Consider the following 17,956-nt stretch of genomic DNA (forward strand, 5'->3'; position numbering starts at 1 on the left):
CTATGACTATTCGTAGTTTATGTGTGTCACCTTAGACAAAGTCTTGAAATGAGATCATCATTCATTTCATGTTATTAATAGCATCAAACCATTCTCAGAAAGATGTCATTTTAATGCATTTAACTAAAAAATGAAGTCTAATTACAGATAAGCATTGCCAAACAGATGAATCAATGATTATCTGTCAGTTATGGGGTTATTTAAATTGTATGAGATAGCTAGTATAAAAATGATATAATTTATTTCAATTCAGATGCTGCCTAACTAATAACTTTCAATCCTTAAAATACAGAAGGTTATAAAATGGTTTTTGAGTATAACAAATGAAGAAAATCCAATAACATGTATGTATTCAAAGCAACTGTTGAAAAAAATTAAATAAAATACTAATCTATTCATGAATCAAGGAATTTGATAAAGTTTGAAAGCTTTTCCTATCCAGAAGATATTATTCAGCCTTAAATAATTTTAAGTTGTAATTACTGGTACTGTATTCTTTCTAATGAGATGTGAATGAAAGAATAATTTTAATTGCAGTAATGAAGGTTAATTTTCATCTTTCCTCATGTTTACTCCCTTATTAAAAAGAGGTCCCCTTAGCCATGGCAGAAAAACATACATTTTCAATGCAAATGTATTAATCTGGATAAACTCTATATTAATTCTTGTACTGCACAGAGCTATAATTTGGATTATAATTAATCTAAAGTGGCACTAGATTTAAATGGCAATATAAATGAGGCATTAGGAGTCTTTTCTATAATGAATGAATATTCAACAAACATAACTTGCATATTGCCAAGTCTCATTTTGAAAGCGCTAGTCCTAGAGATTAAAGTCAGTAACACAGCACAACAGCTTATACAAACACAGTCTTCCTAACATGTGTTGATTCCTTCCTGTCTAAAAAAATTCTGTATTAAACTAGGGTCACACTCTTTTCCTATCTAAGATAGCAATTAACTTACAAGTTTGCTAGTATTGCTTTTTGATGTTTATAATTTGGATAGGAAAAACAACATAGAAAATAATTCATTCACTCCTTGGAAATGTTTATAAGATAAAACTCCATTTAATTTTTTTTTTTTGCCTAATCAGATTCAATTTAGAAAACAAAATTTCATTAAAAGTTCACACTAGTTATCATTAAAAAGAACCATCGCAAAGCCTGTAAGGCTTCAAAGATAAATATTTGCCTCCCAGTAATTGCTTTTAGTTCGTGCTTAAAGTTCATTTTTATCCCTACAGATATACCTGGAGAGTCATGTCTACAAAGATACAAATTCATTTGAAACAAGTACCATTATGAAATGGTCTGTATCCTCTCAGATGCCTAAGTCCTGTCTAGATGGTACAATTAGTTGCCACAGAAAGGACAATAACTCATCATGACGTTAGGGAGTGATTGAAGCTGTTGTTTAGGCAGAGCAGTAAACAGCTCTGGTGGAAGTGGAGCTACTGCATCAGTGGTCTGTCTTAAGAAAGACTCTTTCCTCAATGGTAAGATTGGAGCCATTTCAAACATTTCCTAGAATTCATCCAAAACAAGGTATTAACTATTCAAAACCAAGCATAAAGCCATATACCTAAGTGTACATTAATGTGTATGTTTGTGTTGTGCACATTCTTCTGAGGATAAGAGACATACACCTAGTGATCAACTTTGGTACCAATACTGTGAGAAAGATGCCACTGAATAGATTCCTATCCTCCCAGACGCAGTTAGCCTCTAGGAGTTGCACCCTACACAATGAATAAACTGACTGCCTTGTCACCCTAGAAGATGAACTACCTTGCTATTTTCAGTTGTTTTCAAATGAGGTTTAGATGAATCTACTCTTGAGCCATCTGTACTTAGCTGATCTCTAGGTACTTCAAATTCCAATAACCTCAGGAGTCAGCTTCTTCATAGATAGGCATGGCATCTTATTTTACCTTGCCTTAGGCTCAATACAAACTAAAGCTCACTCTCCTTTATTTAAATCAAATTAGAATTCTCTGTTGCCCAGTAGCTCTTAGACACAAATTTAAAATCATATTTTTTTTCATGACTTCTGAAAGACAGTTACCATAGATATGAGAGAGAGGTAGAAAGTCCTTTGAATACTTCTTGAAAGAAATGTAAAACTCAGATATACAAAGACTGAATTACAAATATGGGATAATTTTGGTTTAAATAATCTTGCACATAAAAATGATATTCTTTGCACAACCCAATGTCTTCATAGTGAAAACAAGCTTCTTTATATGCAGCTGTCACTGGAATTCAAGGGAAAGATAGATGACTACCTGAAACTAATAGGCTTGAACCCGTTTCAGCACTTCTTCTGCTTCAATGAGTCCAACATAATAAAACTAGGTATAGCGTGCAGCAAAAGTAGCCAATGTAATATTCATTTCAACCATAGATTTCCATCTCATACATACAAAGCATGGATGAAGTCATATATTTGCCAAATCAAACACAGAAAAAGCCTTAGGTATCCATACCAGATGCTGGCCTAGCGTTTGTTTGTGCACAAGCAAATGTCATGACAGGAAGGTTTGTTTTCAAAGACAGTAGCTTTCATTACTGGGATTTGTCTATTCTAGAAGATCAAAATTACCCAGCACCTAATCCTTTTTCAATGATATTTCCTCTTTCTTAGGCTGAATCATCTGTAAACCTTTTCATTGAATTTTCTTTGAAATGTCTCAAATAGATGCAGTTTTAAAAGTCAAATTCCTGAGTGTAAGTTATAGGGGTGGGGGGGGCAAGAAAAAAAATCACATTTATTTTTATTTTTCAAGTTACATGGATTGCAGAGTACATATGATTGAGTGGGAAAAAATCAAGTGCTATCTAATCCTATGCTTATGAAAAATTAATATGCCATCAGAGGAATCACAACTATAGCTAAGATTAATGAAAGGCGCTTAAAAAATTACAAGCACACAAACTGATTTGATTAAAAAATAATCTTGCTGGTCGTCCTGTAATATTCTTCAACTTATCCACATCTATTCTGTCAGATGGTTGTGATTAAAAATAGGTCAATGGGAGGCTGCTGATAGAAATCACATGCAAAATGCACATGCAATGCATAGTAGTAGGAATGTTCAGACAGTTTAAAATGAATAAAAGATTTTAATAAGCTGGGGAGGGTTGGAAGGAGAGCTGATTGCAGGGAGTGGAGGGAGGAGGAAGAAAGGTGAAAGATTATAGCATCTTACCAGAGTCTTTATTAGAGTTTTTGCCATCACTATTGTCTCTTTCACTTGTGTCTTTCTCATCATCCTCAGCCACTGCTGTAGATTTAATAATTCCTTCTGCTTCCTCACTTTGTTCTTCTGTTAAGAAAAGCATACCAGTGAATCTGACTGAAAATCTGAGAAAAAACATTACACTAAAACTACATGCCCATTTAATAACTTGACTATTTATGGTCAAGATATTCGCACTCAAAAAAGAAAACAAGTTTATTCAATAGTTTATACCGGAGACCAATAACTGTGTCGATACAAAATATTACCCAAAGCAACTTCTACTATGAGCAGACATTGTGTCCATGTTAAAGTGAAAGAAACAATTCTAAGTAGAGTTTAAACTAGAAAAAAATTTTAAATTGGTATAAGGAAATCCAAACATTTCAGTAGAACCGTCTAAGAAACATGGAACCACTATGCCAGGGACCTCTATTAATGGCAGAATAAACTAAATTTTAAGAGAAAAAAATCTTATATGGAAATATTGTGATGAATGAAGACAGGTGTTACTCCTTCATTCAGCACAAATTCCCTGGAATTTCTCAAAGATCTCAAAGTGTTAGTTTACATTAGGATTTTTTTTCTATAGGGGGAGCTATAAAGGGCAGAGGACATAAGAAGGTATACTTCTATGACAACTACATCACCTCACACCTCATTCACAGGTTCACACCAGCTAGATTACATGGATATCTTCATAGTAATTTAACCCAATTTGATTATTCTGTAAATCTTAGCTCTGCTGCTGGTGGTGGATTAATCTGTTTATGCAGTTAGCCTCTGTGCTGGGTCTGTGTAGCACTAATCCGTGAAAGGCCCACTGTTCTCTTTCATCCTGTGATCATTTGTCTCTCACTGTGCTGATGTCATGTTTTAATGAATTTTTAGCAATCTGAGTAATGCCAGATAACCGGACTTGCAACTCCACACAGCATGGCTTACTGTTTTCATTGCAGTACAAAAAATAAAAATAATATTCTCCTGATCAGGTAAGAATTACATAAATTAGGAGGAGAAGGTAAAATGGGATTTGAGGCACCAGACTACTCAATTTCATAAAATCTTTAATGACCATATAAATTAAGCCAGGGAAGGCAAAAGGTCATTGACACACATTTGCATACACTCTTCTATTTGCTTTTGATAAGAAGAGCTTTTATGCAGGAAACATGATACAATTAACCCTTCAATAGCCATACAAAATGCAGCTATGGACATTTTAAGTGTCAAGCATTAACTGAAAATTACACACTGCATAAAATTTTCATTGCAAATGCTATAGTGATTGAAAGGGGGAAATTGTGGCCCTCTCCACACCCCATGTTTTATTAATAACTTTTTGACAGCAGAATGAAATATCCGCTGTCATATGCAGCAGCTGACACACACACACACACACACACACACACACACATATACACACAGATATTTAGTGCCTCTCTTGTCAGCCATATTCTGCAACTGTGTCATTAGAAAACAGAGGTGGAACAATTCTGGAAAAACTGCAAAACCTGGGTGGGGGTGGAGAAGAAGATCTAATATATTTGAATTAGGAGTATGTTTCATATGTGAGTTTTCAAAGACACCATGCCAGTCCTTCTACTCCAGATTTGTACTTTGTTGCTTCACAGAAACATCCTTTGGATGCAAAGGTCATCTGAGGGAAACATATATGAGTGGGGATTTTACTTCAAGAAAAGAGAATAAAGATGTTACACATGTATGATCTACTGTGTTTTACTGTAGACTGTAAACCATTAATCCTCCCAATAGAGAGAGAGAGAGAGAGAGAATGAAGACTACTTAATGTTCTAGCCAGCTTTCATCAATCAGTTAAATTTAGTTATCAAACACAAGCCTCCTTATATAAGCCCCTTTAACCATAGGGTGAATGAACCTGGGGAGGAGTGGGGGCAGCTGGCATGGTTTGGGGCCTGAATAACTCAGATCATGCCTGGATTGGATTGTGTCCCTGTCAAATCCATGAGCAAGACATGACACACCCAGTGTCAGCCCTATGACCTATGACAGTCCATGGAAATTACTTCTCAACCCATCTTGGGGAAGGAATGCAAGATTTTTTAAAAAATAGACTTACTGGACCTTTCCCCCAAGGCTGGAAAATGAAGTGTCAAAGTGCTACTGAGTGTTCTTATCTTGAAGGGACATAAAATTATAAGGGCTATCGCTTCTCACATTAATAAAACATGGTGTGTCAGGAAAAGTAAACAAAAATTATGAAGGTACTAAAATAACAACAACAACAACAAAAACTAGAGTATAATCTGGGTCTCATCAGGCAGTTTTTGCAGGGTCCTTTTTTCTTATTTTCTAGTATGTGTTTTAAGAGTGAGAGAAATTCCCAGACATGTTCTTCTATACATCACTGTGGTGTCTGACCTCAGCCTGACCCTGGCAACAGTTTGAGAAATCTGAATGTGAACAAAGACTCTGTGTCAGCAGCAGGGAAAGATTGTGGGATAGATTCTCCCCATCAACTTAATGGCAAACAGCAGTTCTGAGGCCATAACTTTGCCCAGGCTCTTCCAAGCCACAACTCTAACCTCCAGAGGTGGATTTGGCCACACTACACCCTCTTCAATGCCCACCCCCCCCCTTTTCTGGTTCTTCCTTTGAAGTAGGCAGGCAATTAGCTCTAATGCTCAAGCAATTCAGACCTGTTTTGTGGTTTAGAAAGCAAAAGCTGCTTATTACAGGTAGGTTCTTTGGAGTCGTAGAACTCTGCAAAATTTTAATCATGCAAAAAACAATCAAAGGGTAACATAAATACACCATAGAGTTTCAAATAAATCAGGTGTAAAAGTTACTTTCACTCTTACAGAGTTTTTAAAATTAGACATCCATTTTATAAACAGATATTAAAGTCAAGAGTACTAATGTAGAGAAAATACTTCCTCTAGAAAACTGTAGGCTGGATTTGAGGTTAAGGAAAGGAATGACTAAATTTTCATTTTAAAGTACTATATTTCCTCAATTTTAAAATGCCATAAAATGTAAGGTGCCTTATTAAAAAAAAAACTTGGCACTAAATTATCAAAAGGATACCTGAAAGTAATGGAAATTACATAAAATTCCAAAGTAAAGATGTTAGCACAAATTTGGTTTTCATCAGTAAGTTTCATTATTATCACACTATTATGTGTGATAATAATGAAAGTATCATTAATACCACTGTATTTTTAGTATATGTATTTTCAATTAGTTTGCCTCATGGATTATACAAAATACAGCATTCATATATCTGCTAATTTTCTTATAAAACATAAGCTTAAATGTGTATTAAAACCCAGAAGAACTTTAATTTTTGGAAACTTGATAGCACATTTGTATTTTTTTAACTTTTGAAAATATTTGAAGAACACAAAATAATACTATAGTCTTATGTTACAGAAAGAAGTATGATACAATTCACTTTTTTCTGGTATTTTTATCACGACTGAGATAATTTTCTAAGATAATCTACAAACACATCTAAACTGTATTTAAAAGTTTTTTACTTACTTGCTTAGAGTATTTTTATATGAATAAATATGTGCAATGACACTATTCTATAAAATCATAAAACGCCTTCTCAAATATAATATCAGCGGCCAGATGGTGATGTACCCAGTTGAGCACAGATATTAACATGCACAAAGACCCCTGCTCCCCACCTGCAAGGGATATGCTTCATGGGCAAGCAGTGAGGCAGGTTTGCTGGTGTCTCTCTTTTTCTTTCCATCTCTATCTCCCCCTCCCATCTCAAGTTATATAAAATAAATATAATAAATAAAATAGAAAAAATAGATAAAATAAAAATAAAGTGAAATAGAAAAAACAAAGACCTCTAGGAATAGTGGGCTTATAGTGCCAGTACTGAGCCCCAGTGATAATCCTGGTGGCAGGAAAAAAGAAAAAAAAATTACTTCAGTGGTACTGAAAATTATGTCAAAATTAAGTAATTCAAAATTACTTCTGTTCTAAGTCTAACCAGTTATGTTTTGTTCCAGGACTTCATTATACATTTGGATTTGGACACTCTCTGAGTCTTCACTGAATGTTTTTAAGCACACAGGGAGATCAAACAAAGAGAAAGTAAAGATATAAATTTAAGCACCTTTAATATTATGCTTTCATAATACCTTTAATGCACTTGACTTGTAAGGTTTCTTTCCTAGATTACTTAATTTTCTCCCCAACCAGATCCCACCTCCCCTGCACCATCACCACTCAGTCTACCTTGAAATGGGCTATGTAAATCTGACTTTCTTACTCAAAAAAGTCTTTCAGTTGTTCCCACTGCTTAAAAATAAAAGGCTGGTTGCATTGATTTGGTTGAGATGAGCAGTTGTAGTATCAAATGGTGTGGGTCAAGAGAAGCATGAAGGAAAATGAGAAAAGCCCCAGTGTTTCCAGGACTATGAGAACTGTAGGTTTTATAGAGAGTGAGGAAGGTTCTCTGCTGTTTTAGAGCTTGAGAAGGCAATAGATAATTTTATAACCAGATTATTTGAGATCTTGATTTGTTTTGAAAATCCTGTGGTTAGGATTTGCTGTACCATATAAGATCTTACCATGATGTATGCCATTTAATGCTATTTAGAAACACTGTATCTTGTATACTGACAAGACAGTTACTTCTTGTCTCTCTAGTCTAAGATTATCAGTGATTTAATACTTTTTTTAAAAAGTTAGTAGTGCCACCCACATGTTTCATTTTGAACTGTGTCCAGAGATGCCAGGCCTGGGTGATCAGCCCTCTAGCTCCAATATTCTGGAGAGACCTTTCTTAGGTCTTAGGACTCCTTAGTTCCATTTCAGGTGACACACCTTCTAGCAAAGTTATAGAACCTAGATATAGACCAGGGCCCATGAGATAGGGCACATAAACACATGTATCCATAAATTAGGGGGAAAATATATATCTTAAAGTAAAAGTGCGCAATAGTCTACAATGACTCAGTAACTGCAGCGAGCAAGTAGAAAGACCTAAAAAAGACACCATAAGTTACTTAATCAAATATAATCTACTTAGACCTAGATACCCTTCTCACCTACTTTTCATTTCACTTCTGTCAATCACTCTAAATCTAACTCTGTCAGATATAGTAAGGACTACACAAGCTGGATAAGGGCAAGACACTGACACAGTTTAATGATGGCCCTTTTGGTCACTATCAAGTTACCCCATTGTCCAGGGCCTTAATCAGGGAATCTTGGAATTCCCACATAAATATGATGAACCTAGACCTCTAACAGACCCCTCTCTCCACCATCATTGGTCATCTCCATCAGAAACAACATCATAAAGACTTTTGTGGACATCTATAGGACCTTGCCCTCCATTTAGAACAACAGTGGTAGAAACTGCCGAACTCTCCAAAGGGAGGCTGGGTCAACATACTCTGGTACTCAAGGAAGACTGGTCCTGAAATGAGTGCAACCTAGAATGAGAGCTCAGATCTATAGGGATGCAGAGGTTACAAAAGATCCTGTGCTAAATATAAATAGACATGGTTCCTAGGTCAGATCAATGGGGTTTACAGTTAGTGGTATTTATATACTTTTCCCATATTTGAGAGCTACTCTCTGCCCTGATCCAGCTTTCTGTTCCTATTTCCAACTCTGACACCATCTTCCCAGACAATACTTTCAGCCTACCTACATGTAAGCTGTTGGGCTTGGGAAAAAATTAGTCAAGTCATGGGCCTCTTGGAATATACCTAAAATAGACTTCCTAGCGTCTTCCAACATGAAGACCCCAAATCTTGTCTTATATTTAGGTTCCTGATTATTTAACAATTTGTTCTGCTTTTTGTCTTAATACTTTTCAGCTGCCAAGTTACAGATGCTACCATGACACCAACCTGACTTCCCTTCGCATATGACCTCACCAATGTGGCCTGGAACCTCATCGCCCCAGGACCCTGCCCTACTAGGGAAAGATAGAAACAGGCTGAGGGTGTGGATCGACTTGTCAATGACCATATCCAGCAGAGAAGCAATTACAGAAGCCAGACCTCCCACCTTCAGCACCCCATAAAGATGATTGGTCCATACTCCCAGAGAGATAAAGAATAAGGAAGCTTTTAGTGGAGAGTATGTGATATGGAATTCTGGTGGTAGTAACTGTATGGAATTGCATGGCTTTTGTTTCATTATTTTGTTTCATTTTGTTCCGTTTTGATCATTATTAAATCAGTAATAAAAAATAAAAAGTAAATAAAAGGCTTTCTTTTGTGCATGGCAAGAATACCTCCAAAACCCCTGTTTTTTGGCTATCACTCTCATTTTCCTTCACTTCCTACTTAGCAACTAATGTTCAAGAATAATCTCAACTGTTTAGCCATCAGATTCATCTGGAAAATCTGTTAAAACACAAATTCCTTGGCTCTACATCTAGATCTTCTAACTCAGTAGGTTTAGAATGTAGTCCAGAATTTATATATCTTGTTATCAATTGCTGTTGGTGCTCTTGGTTCAGGGACCATATTTTGTGAACCACGGTTCTAGAAATTCCTGTTATTCTATCACTTTCTTTCCTATATATACATACATCCATTTCCTTATCTAGAGCAGCATTTCTTTATTGACTAACTCCTACTTCTTCTTTAAGTTCAGTTTGAGTAATGTCAGTTTCATCTTCTCTGAAACTAGAATTAGTAAGGCCCTCCTCATAAATTTGTTATAAAATAATGTATATTTAAAAACAGACAGCAGAAAGTCTAACACAAATAAGTATTCAAAAATTCCAGGACTTTTTAACAGCTTCTTTAAAAGATACATTTCTTGAAAGCTGAGCTTAGATGATGATTTTGGATATATTTATTTCTATTTAGTCTACACCTTGATGTCAAACAACTTATCTCCAGTAAGTGGAAATTATCTGTATATTGTTTACTTCCACTAGTAGGTACACATTACTAAAAACAGTGATTAGCTTTATCTTTGTGCTAGAAGAATGTGGAGGAGTGCCTGGAATATAACGGGCAGGCAATACATGTTTGTTAGGATACTGAATTGAATTTAGGAAGTGAAATCTGAAAAAGAAAAAGTTCGGATTCTGTGCCGTTTCTCTAGCTCACTTCAGTAAAACTACAACAGAGTATTGGTTGCTTTGGGAGTTTTTAGTTAATTAATTTCCTTCACTTTCTCTCTTTATTGGAAAAAAAAAAAACCCTCGGTATTCATTGCCCTCCAGCCTGGCTTCACATCAATTGCTTTTCTAAAAGCCATCAATGAATTTGAATTCCATGCTGTGAAATCCAAAATCATTTTTATTAGCTTTTCCTAGCTCAACAGATGTTGCTGCTGTCTTCTTGAAAAAGGTCCCTTTCTTGAATTTTGTTGTATACAGTTATTATATTTTCATCCTACCATTCTAAAAGGGATCTCCTTTTTTCTTTTGTTGAGGTCTCTTCCATAAATAAATCTTCAATATTGGAATGTATCCAGCATTGCACCTAACTTTTTTTTTCTCTTCTAAGTCCTACAAAAATAATTATGATGATGATGATGATGATGATGATGATGCTTGGGGAAACGATGATGATTTTCTTAGAACATCTTATCTAGATGCACAGCTTTTAATTTTTATCACCATGTGTATGTTTGGAAGGTGTACTCAATGTAATTTGTCTAAATCAGACTTCTTTATACCCTCAACATCTATCTTATTTCCCTAACTTTCCAACATATCAGTTAATCATACCATTGTTAACCAAAAGAGGCATCTTTGACTTCTCTCTTCCCCTTCCATATTCCTACAATCCACCAGTAAGCCCTATCATTTCTCTTGCCCAGCTATTTACCTTACATTAATCCATCTACCTTTTCACATTTCCATTGTCAATATCCTTGAGAGTTCACTACATTTTTAAATAGTTTCACAACTATGGAAGACTTATTCTTACGTTCCAGTAACTTATTCTGCATATCTCAATAAAATCAAGTTATTCTCCTGTTTGAGTTTTTGCTGTAGCTCCTTTTTCACTTAGAACAACATAATGGACCAGGTATTAGAGTACAGGGTTGAGTGTAAATGTTACAAAGTGCATATTCCTAGGTCCAGGGCCCCAGACCATGGCTCCATGGGGGAAAGCTTCACACGTGGTGAAGTAGTGCTGCAGGAATGACTCTTTCTTTATCCCTCTTTATGTTCTCCTCCCCTTTCTCTATGTCCTTATCCAATAAGTAAATAAAATTAGTTAAAAAAGAAAACAAAGAAGAATAACATACCAGCTACTCCTTACTATGATTGAAACAGTCAAATCTTTGCCTACCTTTTTGACTGTATCTTTTAAAAAAATTTTATTTATTTATTTTCCCTTTTGTTGCCCCTGTTGTCTTTTTATTGTTGTTGTAGTTATTATTGTTGTTGTTATTGATGTGGTTGTTATTGGATAGGATAGAGAGAAATGGAGAGAGGAGGGGAAGACAGAGGGGGGAGAGAAAGATAGACACCTGCAGACTTGCTTCACCACCTGTGAAGCGACCCCCCCCTGCAGGTGGGGAGCCGGGGGCTGGAACCCGGATCCTCACGCCGGTCCTTGCGCTTTGCGCCACCTGCGCTTAACCCACTGCAATACCTCCCGACTCCCTTCTGACTGTATCTTATGCTACTCTCCTCCCTCATTCACTAATCTCTCTCCACATTTGCCTTCATTATCTTCCTGAGTGGAGTATGACCAAGTTCTTCCCTTACTTGTCTAAAATACATTTTCTCAGAAATATATTTCATTTCTTAGAGATCTTCTCTGAGCACTGTTTCTAAAGCAGTGCATCATCAGTCGAACAAGAGGGGCCTCAGACTTTGTGAGGACACTAGTGCCTGGAGTTGCTGGAAGTTAAGATCCTGGCCTTACTCCCTCAGTTTCTGCTTAGGTTAAGTTAGGGCTGAAGTTCAAGAATTGCTTCTTTATAAGTTCTTTATAAGTACTGATGCTGCTTGTAAAATGACCACACTTTGAGAACTACTACTTTAACAAAATTTTCTCTTTTACTTCATATACCAAATTTCCATCTGAAGATATTTTTGTTTGTATTAAAATATTTCTGTTGAAAGAACTCATCCATCTTAGTCATAACATATGCACTGAAGTCCTGGGCAAATATACTTTGATTAAGATTATTCAAGTTTTTTCATTTGGAGTAATTAGATCTATGGTATGACTTCATCAATTGAGAAAAAATGGATTTTCAGAACAAAGTACAATGTGGATTTTTATTTATTTTGCATATACAAAAACATACAAACCATTCATATCTAAAATAAACTGACATACATAATTTTAAATGGTAGTAAAAAAAAAAAACATCAGTATAGAATTTGGTTCTAATTTTGATTTTTTTTTAATGTTTTTCATTCTTTTATTTTTTAACCAGAGCACTATTCAGCTCTGGCTTATGGTGGTGTGGGGGATTGAACCTGGGACTTTGAAGCCTCAGGCATGAAAGTTTGTTCACATAACCATTATGCTATCTACCTTCCGCCCTCTAATTTCATTTTAATTAATGTTTTGACTATTTCATTTAAGTACTATTGACATGTAACTTATTAGTTTCATGCCATCAAATTATGATTTGATGATTAAATATATGTGAAGTCACCAGCACAAATAACTATTTTACTTTGTAATGCTTATATTTATTTATTATGAGAGATAATGAAAGAACAAGGGAGAGAGAAATCAGAGTATTGCTTAATTCTGGTATAAAGTGGAGCTGAGGATTGAACCCATGATCTCTAGAACCTCATATACACAAGTTCTGTGCTCTCTAATGGGCTGAGATACCTCATCCATCCAATACCTACTACTTAACTTACTGCTACTGGATAAGATTATTTCTCTGTATTATTATTTTGTGTGTTGGATATCTAGATAGAAATATCAAGAAAGTATGGGAATATCTCAATATTAAACTTATCAGAAAGTGTTATGAAGATACAGGTTTTTTTTTTTTCTTTACTTACAAAATAATAAAGAAATGTATTAACAGGGAAAGCTTTCCAACATTTTTATTACAATCTTGACTTTGGCATATTACTTCAAGTCTGGTCACGAATGAAATATTTTTAATTTTATTTTTTATTGGGGGATTGATGTAAATATAGTGTACTATAGACTATATAGTATACTTACTAACAGTAAGTATAGTTGTTGGTATATGTGTAAAAGTTCTCATTTTTCTGCAAAACACTCTCACCTCCAGCCTAGGTCCTCCTCTAACATCATAGAACTGAAAGACCCCCGAGTCCTTTACTTTTGTGCAAGCTCTACTCTGTGTTTCTCCTTTTTGCTCTTACTTCTCAATTTCTGCCCATGAATGAGATCATCCTATATTCATTTTGATGAACTTGAGATGTATGGGAGAATTGGTTCATACTGTCTTATCTTAAATGTGTTTTCTACTTCTCTAGAGAAAATAATAAATTTTTTTAAATAACTATGAAAAATGCAGAGGTGACAATAAATTTAGCTCTGAAGAAACTTTTAAAGCAATTTCTGAGTTTATATCAGAAGACTGTTTTCAAGTCTTTTAAGGTTTCAATTTTGCTGACAATTTTTAAGTAAATTTAAGCAAATTTGGTGTGTGTGTGTGTTTTAGGTATTTTAGCAAACCATTAAGAATGAGAAGCACATTGTAAATATGATTACTTTTAATTAATTAATTCTACATAGCATATTGGTGTTTCAATTGTATAAATCTGGAGACTGGAATTATGCTTATACAGCAGAAATAAATGAGGTGTGTTATAACAACATGGGAAAATTTCATCTTATATTGCCAGGACATAACATGGCTTAGAAAGTACGGCAGTGTTTCCTAACATACACATATACATGAAGCACACAGGGTCTGGCCAATGTGTTGACATGGCTGTGCAAAATCCAATCAACTCATAAGTTACCAAAAACAACCCTATGGACGAATAAGATTGTATGACTTGGGGAAAAAATTAGCATCCAGCCTACTGACTTATACTTAGTATATAAAATGGGTCAGAGGAGTGACGCTTCAAATTACATAAATGTAGATGTGAGAAAGTATTGAGCAGAAGTTTTTTTATTATTATTATTTAAGAAATCATATCTATTTCCAAGTGTTGAATATGTTTAACATCACATTTCATTTATTTATGTAAGGGAGCTGACCACATCTAATTAAGGTAGCTCAAGGATATGTTTATTGTACACAGGATGAAAGTAACAAAGTTTAACTCATTTAGGGTAGACATAGTTTTGAGACAAACTAGGCCAATTACCTGAGGTTGCTCTCAACTGCTGTTGCTCTGTAAGATTATCCTCACAGGTCCTGGCTCCCAAAGAGGCAGTTTCTGTAGAGAACATCAAATAAAAGGTAATCAGGATACTATGTCCAGCTTTGTGGTCATAGTCACTCTCACAAGAATCTGAAATCTGTTTTTCAATGAGATTAATTTATAGCAAGAGGCTTGGAGGTGAACCAGTGGAGAGAGTGTTGAACTCAAGTATAAGGTCCTGAGTTAGATCACTGGCACTGAGTATGCCATTGTCTCCATTCTCTCTCTCTCTCCCTCTCTCTCCCTCTCTCCTCTTTCCCTCCATCACTTCTTCTCCCTTATACATAAGTAAATAAGTAAATTTTGAAAAAAAAATGAAATAACCTTGAAGTAGTGCGCAGCTGTTTCTAGCATACTTTCAATTCTAGTGAACAGTTATTGGTAAGGGTCCAAGAGGAGCAGTAAGTTCTACTTTTTTTCCCCTTTATTTTTTTATTGGAAGTGTTTACAGTACAGTTGTTTGCACATGGGTATAATTTCTTATCTCCCCAAGATAGGTGCCTACAAAATATTCTCACTCTCAAGTTAGGTCTGTCATCATGCACCAGGACCTGAAGACCCCCCTCGCCCCAACCCCTTTCTGATTTTCTTTCCCAGAGTTCTTGCTTTGATGCAATACACCACAAGTCCATATTTTACTTTATATGTCTGCTTCTTAATGTTCTGAGGCAGTAGCTATTATAAAAACAAATAATAAAGAAGTAGGACTAGCTCATTCTGATTTTTTGCCTCTTGGATAACTGGAAAGGTCTACATTAGGGAATGATGTGATATAATGACAACTGCATATTGCATAAGTTATAAGCAGATGTTTACTTCCTTTTAAAATAAAAAGAAGGAAGAGTGAAAGTAAGAGAGAAAGACTAATTTTATGATAGTTTATGTAGGAGACCAAATCAAACAATTGTAAATTTGAGGAGGAAACACCAAAAAAAAAAGTTTAAATCCACATCTTTATTCTAATCTTTTTATTTGAACTCTCCAGCAGAAATGCCAGCAATGTCTTGGTTTGCTAAACTCAACCCCAAACACAATTCATTATTATTATTTTTTTATATATATATATTTTCTTTACTGTGAATATTCAATAAGAAGTAAACACCTGGGGCCCGGCAGTAGCGCAAGGGTTAAGCGCACATGGCATAAAGCGCAAGGACCGGAGTTAAGGATCTCGGTTCAAGCCCCTGGCTCCCCACCTGCAAGGGGGTCGCTTCACAGGTGGTGAAGCAGGTCTTCAGGTGTCTATCTTTCTCTCCCCTTCTCTGTCTTCCCCTCCTCTCTCAATTTCTCTCTGTCCTATCCAACAACAATGACAGCAAAAACAGTAATAATAATAACAATGATAAACAACAAGGGCAACAAAAAGGGAAAAAATAGACTCCTGGAGCAGTGGATTCATAGTGCAGGCACTGAGCCCTAGCAATAACCCTGGAGGTAAAAAAAAATAATAGCAATAAAAATAAAATTAAAAAAAGAGATAAACACCTTTAAGGCAACAGTGGCAGACACTACACAAGCAACACTTCTCACCCAAGCTGTCTGGGAGGTGAGCCTAAGGGGGTACTGGCTTCAACCTATATCCCCACCTGGTACACAGCTCTCTGCCAACATTCCACATTTCACAGTCTTCATCCAGTCAGTATGAAAAACCAGAATACTTTACCCAGATCACTGAAGCAGATAAAACCAGTGTTATCAAGATTTTAGTAGAAAGCAAGAAATCATCTTGCCAGTCACTTCATTTATAATTGATTAAACCAATGTTGATATGTTAAGCAACTTGTCCAAAACTATGCAGTGTAGTTCAGACCAGGACCAGGACTTTCTTGCTTCAAAGCATGTACTTTTGATTATTAAGCTGTGTTTAGATTACGTTTTTGCTGGAGACTTCATTTTGAGAGATTCAAAGTCTAGCTGCAAATAGTACCTTCTTTACTCCTTGGACCAAAATTTAGCATCATCCCCACCTAGTCTGAACTGCCATTATATTCTGTGTATCCTTTATATTGCTCTAAGTTATATTACAATTTGTTTGGCTTTGTATGTTAACTCTCTTTTCAGCCACCAGGTTCCAGATGCTAGCATAATGCCAACCAGACTTCCCTGGACAGACGACCCCACCAATGTGTCGTGGAGCTCTGCTTCCCCAGAGCCCCACCCTATTAAGGAAAGAGAGAGGCAGGCTGAGAGTATGGATTGGCCAGTCAATGCCCATGTTCAGTGGGGAAGCAATTACAGAAGCCAGACCTTCCACCTTATGCATCCCACAATGACCTTGGGTCCATACTCCCAGAGGGTTAAAGAATGGGAAAGCTATCAGGGGAGGGGATGGGATATGGAGTTCTGGTGGTGAGAACTGTGTGGAGTTGTATTCCTCTTATCCTCTGGTTTTGTTAATGTCTCCTTTTTTAAATTAATAAAAAAAAAATTTAAAAAAAGAAGGAAAGAAAAAGTAAACAAAATTGCCAGGTTGAGAAAATAATATTTCCAGTAGTCAATCCACATTTGTGACAATTCATTATTTTCATCTAACTATAGTCTTCCTTTTTGTTCTCAGTTGTAGGGAAATCTATTAAAAAGAATTGGACCTCAGAAATCACTTTCAACAACTCATTTTTTCATCACTCCAAGTCATCACACGCTGTTGATTCCATTTTACAATGTCTTTTGTACTGTATGTTTTTCTGTTCCCTCTATCATCTTCTTTCCTGACAATTTCAAAAGCTCTCAGAACAAACTCTCTGACTCAAATTCCTTGTATTTTCACTTTAATCTTTCATAATATCTCAAGAGTTATCTTTCATGTAATACAGAATTATTTTGAGAACAAATAATTTTTCTACACTTTTTAAGTATTCAGCCTTAAGCACATAATTTAACCTCTGTAAGCCTCGATTTCCTCAATTGTAAAATATAGATATAATTAAATCAATAGTTGTAAAAAAATAGTAAAAGTTTACAATGTGATATGATCTTCAAACTAAAGAGAGCCAATCTTACTGAGTAGTTTAAAAAGTTGTCATGATTCTTGCACTGCCAAAGAAAGTCATGTTTACTTAATATTCCCAGACAAGTGCATTTCGGGCTGATTCTGAAGGCTTTAATTAAACAAATAATTAACCTTGCAAGTAGAAGTGCACACCAAGGCACTATTATTGCATTTACTAATTGTTTTTCCTGCTGTGTTGAAAACCTTAGGCCTTTGCTGATGATCTATTTTAAAAATAATACCATTGTAAAAATTTTTGGAGCCCTCTCCCAGCAACAAAAACAAGCACATTGTGTTTTTTCTTAACTAAATAGTTTTGAAAAAGATGATTTATCTTTAGGCTATGCTGATTAAGTTCATACAAAACTTGCAACTACATCACAGCACTGATGCCCATC

General features: G+C 35.5%; 1 protein-coding gene across 3 annotated transcripts in view; it reads right to left on the reverse strand.

The window, feature by feature from the left end:
- ZFHX4 (zinc finger homeobox 4) overlaps positions 1-17,956 on the reverse strand; it is a 233,934-nt gene that overhangs the window by 22,841 nt on the left and 193,137 nt on the right. For all 3 annotated transcript variants that reach the window (XM_060199908.1, XM_007525806.2, XM_060199900.1), the window contains exons 5-6: positions 14,513-14,584; positions 3,214-3,330 (exon numbers count right to left, since the gene is read on the reverse strand). In XM_060199908.1, the coding sequence (XP_060055891.1) occupies positions 3,214-3,330; positions 14,513-14,584 (189 nt within the window). The remainder of the gene's footprint in view (positions 1-3,213; positions 3,331-14,512; positions 14,585-17,956) is intronic.

Source organism: Erinaceus europaeus, chromosome 1 (genome assembly GCF_950295315.1).
Source record: "Erinaceus europaeus chromosome 1, mEriEur2.1, whole genome shotgun sequence".
In the NCBI taxonomy this organism is placed as follows: Eukaryota; Metazoa; Chordata; class Mammalia; order Eulipotyphla; family Erinaceidae; genus Erinaceus; species Erinaceus europaeus.